We start from the raw sequence: 8770 nt of genomic DNA, 5'->3' as shown, positions 1-8770 counted from the left end.
GCACAGCAAATCATCCATATAATGGTGCTTTGTAATTGCCTCCGCCCGCTGCCTGTGGAAATTCTGCAAACTTCTCGGCTTTCCGATTCTTTACGAACTGGGCTGCCGAAGATGAGCAGGTGGATCCAACGTCGCAACGTCTGAGACCTCGAAGGACTCAGATAGAGCATCCCGCCGATCGCAAGAATAACTGTGCCGACGGGACGCAAACATAAAGCTGAATCGCAAAAGGCTGAATACGGAAGGCTGAAATAATGGAACTGTTACATAAGGCTGAAATTACAAAAGGCTGAAAATTAAAAAGCCTAAAAATGCCAAAATATTTGTTACAGTTACAGCACCATTCCTAATTTTGGCGTAATGTGCCAACTGAGACAGAACCTGTTTCTCAAGTGATATGAGCACTTACATAGTTGAGCTTTCTCGGCCAATTGCCATTTTGTATTCGTATATCGTCTGGCAGGCACGAAGATATCATGCCCAAAGAAATCAAGGAAATTACTATACGAGAAGTTACTGGCCGGAACAGAACTCGAACCCGTCACAAGGGCACTACTTGCAGGCTTGTGCTTAGTAAAAAAGGGGAATGACGCATACCAACTGTAGTAGGCTGTGATTCTGTGTGTTCAAATACGTCAGAATAAAACAGATTGTAGACCGACTACATGTCTTTCCTTGTAACACTCTACAATTCAGAAGTGGGATGGATTACCCATTTTTTCAAAGCATTTCAATCAAAATTTCAAGTTATTGGTTGAGAAAACTGCGGAAAGGCGGTTCACTAAATGGAAGTTGAGCTTCGGAGAAGAAATCTGAAAGCGACAGTGCATTACTTTCGAGTTAAAAGATCTGCGAAAGAAGTTGCGTCATGAATGGAGAGAGTAGCTGTTATCAGAACTGGAGAAGCAGCATTACCACTTTAAAGATTAAGTCATCGAGTTGGAGGTTTAAGGAATATGTTGATTCACATCGAGGACGATGTGTTATGTCAGGATGGCCGAACTGTAGTAGGCTGTGATGTTCAAACCAATTCAAATACGTCAGAATAAAACAGATTGTAGACCGACTACATGTCTTTCCTTGTAACACTCTACACAATGAACACAAAAAAAGATTGAAACATTTCAATAAGCGATTTTCCCTTCTTAAAACTTCAGCTATTCTTGCGAGTTTTGATGTTATGGAGATGCCATTACAGCTACTAATAAATCAATAGAAAATTTCCCTTCTTTTAAAAATATGCTGTATTTTGAGAAATACTATCGTAGCTATGTAAAACATCAATAATACATAGCATGGAATTGATTGCACTGACAACCAATTGTTCCCAAATAGTACATTTGTCAAAAAAGGATCACAGTAGCGCAGGATTTTGGTTGTACATGAGTCAATGACAAGTTTTTTCTAGCATTGGATTGGAATCAAATAACTACAGCCCATGTGCAACCAAAAACCTAAGCTGTCATGACTCTGTGCAGCTTGGATAACACTTTCTAGAGCATAATAACAGAAGCATCTTTGCCCATGATAAAGAAAAATACTTAGTTCAGCCAACCCTGAACTAGGGTTGAAAGTTTGAATAAACCAATACTATTATCCATGGGTTGGTTGTCGACCTACTAGCAAATTTTCAAATATATCGTTGCATCAGTGGACGATGAGAATAATTGGAGTCATACATCTGTATGTCTGTGTTTGAGTGTTTGGGTAATCATTAGAATGACTGCTTTTGGGCTGCCGCAGTTTGAAAACTAGTGGAATTACAGCCTTATGTAACTTTCAGTCTTTCATAATTCAGCCTTATGTACGTAACCCAATAATTATTTGCCTGGATTGTGTAGAGATTATATGGGGATGGAAACATAAGGCTGAATTTCATAAAGCTGAATGCACAAAAGGAAAAGGCTGTATACGAAAGGCTGAAATTAAGAAAGTGTGACATAAGGCTGAAATTACAAAAAGCTGAAAATACTAAAAAGCACTTCGCCTTTTATTGGACTAACACCCGAACTGAGATCAAGCCTGCTTTTCAGCTTTGGCACATCGTGTAACAGGCATGAAGATACTCAATGCCGAAGGGAGTCAAGAAAATATTCATAATGGAAAGTTCATGGTCCGAACGGGAATCGAACGTGTAACCCTCAACATGGGCTTTAGTTTCGAAACTGAGCTTAGTGAAGAGGCTAATGTTGCATACCAACGAGCACAAAAAGGTACTGATAATATTCATATCCTTATTTTTTTCCTACTTTAAACATGAGCTTTTCTTTCGAGTCATGTTGTTTTGGAGATTGTTGTCATTACGGCTACTAACAATATCATCAGAGATTTTCTCTTCTTTGAAATATATGCTATTCTTTTGAAAAATACTGTTTTAGTAATGTTCAATAATCCATAGCATTATGACCAGTCATAAAACATTCCGATTCAGAATATTGTAACTGAAGCATGTTCCAGGAACATTGTTCCCTTAAAATGGATTAGTTTCGGACAACCATGAACTTGGGGACAGTAGGACAGTCAATCGTCAAGCTCAAGCAAAACTAAAACATATGCGAGTGTCACGGCTGAGTAATCGACGGACAATTGGAGTGATACGTCTGTTTGTCTACGTTGTTAGTGTTGAGAGTTTTTAGGCTGGTGCGTTTGAAAACTAGTCAAAACACTATTTCAGCCTTATGTTATTTCAGCCTTTTGATGCATTCAACTTTTTGTAGTTTCAGCCTTTCGCGTTACAGCCTTTTGTTATTTAAGCCTTTCGTAATTCAGCCTTTTTTACGTAACCCGTGCCGACCGGTCCTCAGGTTGAATCAAGATCTGATGGAACATCTCGCAGATATCAGCACTGATGGCCAGCGCGAACTGGTGAAATGACGACAAAACCGAAGGAAGCTGGGTGCGAAATTCCGGTCCAGCAAGGAGGTAACGACTCTCAGTGGAAGTCTTCACGTTGTCGTACAGGACGGGCTTTGATGTTAGATGGCGCTTAAGGCTACGGAATCGCTGTTCCCTCGTGGGCCGGCTGTTTGAAAACTCCACGTAGTTGTATTTCCACAGCAAGTCTGTCTGGAATCTGATTCCGTCGCCCAGTAGTTTCTTCAAGAACTTTTCGGACACGTCGATCATCGTAACTTTCCACAAAACAGGTTGAAGCGCCCGCACTTTCTATAGCAAAAACTCCTTCACGAGGTCATGCAGCTCTTTATTTTGGGTGAACGGATGGAAATGTGGAACTGCTGATGAGCTGACCGCTCAGCTTCGATGGATGTGCTTCCGTAGACTGCCCAGCCTAGCCTAGTTTTAGCTGCGATTGGGATACCTCTTGCTGTTTCGTATTGCATGTATCTAGATAGCAACAAATTCTATTCAATTCAATTCTATGCCATATCTATACAGTCTTACACAACTGGTTACTGATTTATCGTCGTTAGGAACACTTATGAAGAACATTTTGAAAATAATCCATACACACTTCTAAAAAAACACCAAAAGCTTTGAGTTCATATCTGTTTTAAAACTTAAGTTCCCGAGAAAATTCAAAAAAGAATCCGTAGAAGTAGGGTCTTGTACCATTTGGGCAGGTGTACCTATTTTGGGCACCTTCTGCTATAACTAAGTCAACTTTAAATCGATTGACTTTAATTTTTGTAGAGAGTTAGGCACATACAGTATCTAACTCTATACAAAAACTCAAATCAATTGGTTTGAAATTGACTTAGTTATAGCGGCAAGTGCCCAAATTAGGTACACCTGCCCAAATGGTACAAGACCCTATTGCACTAACTTGAATGAATTCATGAAGCAGAAATTTTCAATAGGTGTGCATAAGGCAGCACTTTTTCGTTCCTGTTCGTTATCTTCAAAGGAATTCAATCTATAAACTAAAGACTGCCCCAGAAAGTATGGACGCACCCAGTCTGCAATTGTCTGGCACGTTTTGTCACGTCTAACATTTTTGGTCATATCCCTTTGTTAGTTATAAGGTCATTTCTCGTGCTCAAATGTCATCATTATGTGTATGTTTATCCAAACGAGCCCAAGCAGCACCTGCAACATCATGCAGATTGTGGCTTTCTATGCTTTGATCTAAATGAGTTGCACTAGAAGCACACGAAACTTCCATCTTGTCAGTTGAGTTGCATTTAAACTCCGAAAGCCGTAAAGTTGCGGCTTTGTTTCATAGAAATCACAAATTACCACGTGTTTGACATCGATCTGTGGAGGCGGAGCTTACGTATTGCTCGCAAGTGATAATACAGTCAGCGTACATTAAATGTGTTATGTAACATGCATGAAACATCTAACTCTGGTTTGTTTGTTCAGATTAGGTTCCATATACGTTACAGAAAATTTGAGCGTCTTGTTGCTAATCCAGTAACAGCAACCTTAGTGCAATTTATTCACTGTCCGTATTACGGACGACAGAACACAATTGCTTCTATAGGGTACAATTCACGATTCAGCACTTTTTATCTCACTTTCATCCTCTTTCGCAGTTTATATAACGTACTTAGCTGATTTAGTATGGATTTTATATACCATTTTCTATATTTACTTAGTCAAGAACATAGTTTATGAACATTTCATAATCATTTCTGTGTCTTGCCATTCAACTATCAAAGAAAGAATTGAAGTTGCACCAAAAAAAAATGACGATTTGAACAAAAATCCGACTCAGACTTCACTTGGAAGGTGACCCCAAACTTTTGCACGATAACTTGTAAACCTAATGCGATAATTTAAATAATGTTATGGTTTTTTTCCGCTAAAATCTAATGAATGGCTCTCAAAGAGGATAGAATTCGGATTCTAATGCAACTTTAATTTTAAAATTTGGTCGACCCAATTTTGAATTACTCGGAAAACAATTTTTCGTACAGATTAAGGAAAAACATGTAAGTTTAGGTGAACTTTTTAGACTAAAAATTTTATATAAAATTTGTGAAAAGTACCTACGAATCAAATCTAACTCTTTATCTTTCGATAGAGTCTAAGAACAAATAAATTAAATGAAAGATTACTATGATATGACCGAAAAACATTTCCATGTTTTTGAGGGGGTGACCCCAAGCTTTTGCACGGGAGAGTGTATTCTGAAGCTCTTAGTCTTCTGAGCAACTTTGCCGAAGACGGAATCCTTCAAAGTGGTCCAGAACACGAGATATACGACGTTCAGACTGAACTGGAAGCTCCTAAGAACAGAGATTCTCGAACTAAATTGTTTTCCGTGTGAAAGCTTACAGTCTTCTGTGCAACTTTGCCGAAGACAGTATTCTTCTAAGTGGTCCAGAACGCGAGATATACGACGTTTAGACTGAACTGGAAGCTCCTAAGAACACTAGAGCCACGTAGTGAGTGATTTGAGTGATTCTCGAACTAAATTGTTTCTATGCGAAAGCTCTCAGTCTTATGAAAAACTTTGCTGAAAACAGTATCCTTCTAAGTGGTCCAGAACGCGAGATATATGGCGTTTAGACTGAACTAGAAGCTCCTAAGAACACTAACGCCACGCAGTGAGCGATTCTTGAACTTAATTGTTTCCTATGTGAAAGCTCTTAGTCTTCTAAGCAACTTTGCCGAAGACAGTATCCTTCTGAGTGGTCCAGATCGCAAGATATTATACAACTACTGGCAAAATGTAGTGCTATATCCCACATGTCCGACATGGTGCCCTGTGTGGCAGATTCCTGGTGGCCAATGTTCCCGGAACCACCATTTCAACATATCAACACATTGTTGACGAAATTATCTATCAAATAAGACATTGGTCATTTAAATTGGTGAAAAAATCATCATTCTATAAGAGTTTGAATTTCTGGGCCATAATGACCCCAATGCATTATTCGTAACTTTTTTTTGTGGCGCCATTTTGGTTTCACCTTAAGAATTTTGTTTTGTTTTAAATTCTTCGTTTCTGCAAAATATTAAAAGTCAAAAAGTTTCATTACGATAAGTTAATTAACAAAAGAGATGCTTGAAATCGCGTTTTGGGTCATAATGACCCTAATGCACGACGAAGGTTAAGCATGTGGCTCCCATTTTCATCCTACGAAAAACAAAGGATTGAAGCGCTGTTTGCTTTGTTTCTTATTTTTGTATTTTTTGTTTAAAGTGAGCAGTACCCATGCAAACAAAAAGAAAGGAATCAATCGGTGTCGTAATCGGTCGTTTTCGAATAGGATGAATATGGAAGCGTGAGATTACTGATGGAACACATACCCTATATACGATACGCGGTGATCTATGAATATAATATGTTTATAGAGATACAAAATGTAAAATATAGAAAAGGGGGTTGGTGAGACATAATTTCATAGCTGAAGAAAAAAGACAGACTAAGAATTTAAGATAACAGCTTTCGCATACAAAGAAGAAGTGGTAGTCATTAGATCATATTTGAACAATGATAGGAAAGAAAAAGAATAAGAAACTTTTAGAAAAAACTAAAAAAAACTAAACATTTTACACAAACTGACTGAGTTCTGAAACTAGCCTCGTTCTGGCCACGCCTATGCCTTCTTTTACCTTCGGTACGTTGCTGGCGATTCGGTAGAAGACCCTTCTCGGAATAGTTGGCCTATGACCTAACGACGGCCATCAGAGGTGATGTAGGAAAGTTCCTTCATCTTAAGGTGATAAATATGCACAACGATCTCTTTTGGTTCTTAGCGCTTGTTGGATGTTGCACCACCGGTACGAGGAGCCATCGTAACAGAAGATTGAGGATGAGAATGTTTCCTCTTTGAAGTAATTAATGCTCGTCGGAAGATTTAAGCAGCAAATTAATATCAATTTCCGTACATTTCCCTTTCCGATTATCGGAGCGAGGTGTTGAAATTCCTTGCGCACTTGGAGGTGCTTACTCACATGCAAAATGCTTTATCTCCGTCGATCTAAAACCTTTCCTTTATCAGCAGTACTGCGCGTCTGATTTTCATGGTAAACAAAAAAGAATCCCCCTGCCAAATGAGTTCACCCCGAAAAAAAAAAGACGATAAGCTATGCCGATAAGATTGCGGACCGCCCCGTTATCGAACGTGTCTATAAATGAATATATGTACTATCAACTGCTCCATGATTCACAAAGTTCAGTAAGTTCACATTCGCCACCGGAGCAAGATGTCACACTACCCGCCTCACTACATCCCACCGACGGGACACGGAACGCCCCTACCGCACAACCCACACGAGGGTCACATTTCCACCACGGTGTTCCCACCGGATATGAATCCGAACTATCCGCACCAACCGATCGGGACCAATCCGCATTACCCACCGGGCGGAGTGCACCCGCCGGGCCATTATCCACCGCCGCACCTGATGCCACCGCCCATCGATAACCCCAGTTACCCACCGGGTCATTATCCACCGGGGCATTATCCACCGGGACACTACCCACCGGTCGAGGGGTATCCACCGCATTACCCGAATCCGTACGAACAGGGGGTGGCCTACGGACGGAAGGAGCCGGAGAAGAAGTAGATCCATGCATGGACCATATTGGGATGACCTTGTGACATTTGTTTTTGCCTAGTGAGTAAGGTGTGTTATAGTTCTTACGTAATGGTGAACTTACCAAGTGTATTTGGAACGGAACAACTCGAATCGAATCCATGAAACAAAATTACATTTTAGATAGCAAAGTTGATCAATTTTGTCTTTGATTATTGTGGAAGCTTAGCTGCGGGTGTTAACTGGATCTTTGTCATGCATCATTTAACTGTATTAGCGAATTGTAACGAAAGATTTAATAATCTGATTTGAAAATTTTTGAAGTATGTGAACTCTCATTTCTTGAGCAGAGCTATTGTAATTTTGTTGAGAATAAAATAATTGTAGGTATTATTGCGACTTTTTGAAACACCAGCCTGGGGCTGATTCTGTTGATAATAAAGAAAAGAAAAACATATCTTAAAATTACATTGAAAAGTAAAATTATGAGTAACAAATAAATGCCCCTCAATATTTAGGAAATTGTGAAAAAAAAATATATCAGAAATTAAGTATTCAATTACATTGAAATCCTAAAGATATGTAATACTCTATTCAAGTCTCTAGTTATTTTTGACAGTGCATTACGTGACACTTTACAAAAAAGTCGATAAGCTATCCCGATAAGATTGCAGACTGTCTCGATATTGAACATTAGCATTATCATTAGCATTAGCATTAACCCATATCCGCCCAGCGTCCTATTTATGGGACAGATGACCCGAACGCCCAGCGTCCTATAAATAGGACAGTCCTTTTGATGTGAATATCTCCAGTATTTTGCAAAATTTTAGAATACTTTCTTCAGAGAAGATGTTCGCCACACCCATACCTTGCTCATAGAGGACAATATAGTTTGTCCTGATTGGTTCACTAGGTAGCGTAAACGATGCTGCAAAGAATGCATATTGTCATCTGTGAGCTTCATTTCCAATGCGAAAAAATAATTATTTCCCTGGAATCTTGACTATGGTTAATAATTTGAAGTTCATTTCTTCGGCAGAGTTGTTAATCAATACATACAAAAGCCGATGTATGTATGATTGTACATGTTTATATGTTGTATGTTTGTTTATTTGTATGTTTACATGTATGTATGTATGTATGTATGTATGTATATATGTATGCCCGAACATAGGCATAACTCTGAAATGCGTCACGAAATTTCAATCAAATTTGGTATACACATTCCTTAGGATGTGCAGGTGGTAGCAGGGATTTTGAAATTCAAGATGGCGGCTTAGGTTCCAAGATAACGGTCAAAACTCCAAAATATATG

At 39.1% G+C, this 8770-nt stretch overlaps 1 protein-coding gene across 1 annotated transcript; it reads left to right on the top strand.

Annotated features, from left to right (window-relative positions):
- The first annotated feature begins 7072 nt into the window (after window positions 1–7072).
- On the top strand, window positions 7073–7845 carry LOC134285715 (uncharacterized). The gene has a single exon (XM_062847036.1). The coding sequence runs from the start codon at window positions 7120–7122 to the stop codon at window positions 7480–7482; it is 363 nt and encodes a 120-aa protein (XP_062703020.1). The 5' UTR covers window positions 7073–7119; the 3' UTR covers window positions 7483–7845.
- The last annotated feature ends 925 nt before the right edge of the window (window positions 7846–8770 follow it).

The sequence above is a fragment of the Aedes albopictus genome, chromosome 1 (genome assembly GCF_035046485.1).
Source record: "Aedes albopictus strain Foshan chromosome 1, AalbF5, whole genome shotgun sequence".
Lineage (NCBI taxonomy): Eukaryota > Metazoa > Arthropoda > Insecta > Diptera > Culicidae > Aedes > Aedes albopictus.
Note: the sequence above shows the minus strand (reverse complement) of the source record. Positions and strands in the feature narration are given on the sequence as shown.

Bases quoted from the DNA above. Each gene is read 5' to 3' on its own strand.
- LOC134285715 (XM_062847036.1), top strand. From the start codon at position 7,120: ATGTCACACTACCCGCCTCACTACATCCCACCGACGGGACACGGAACG.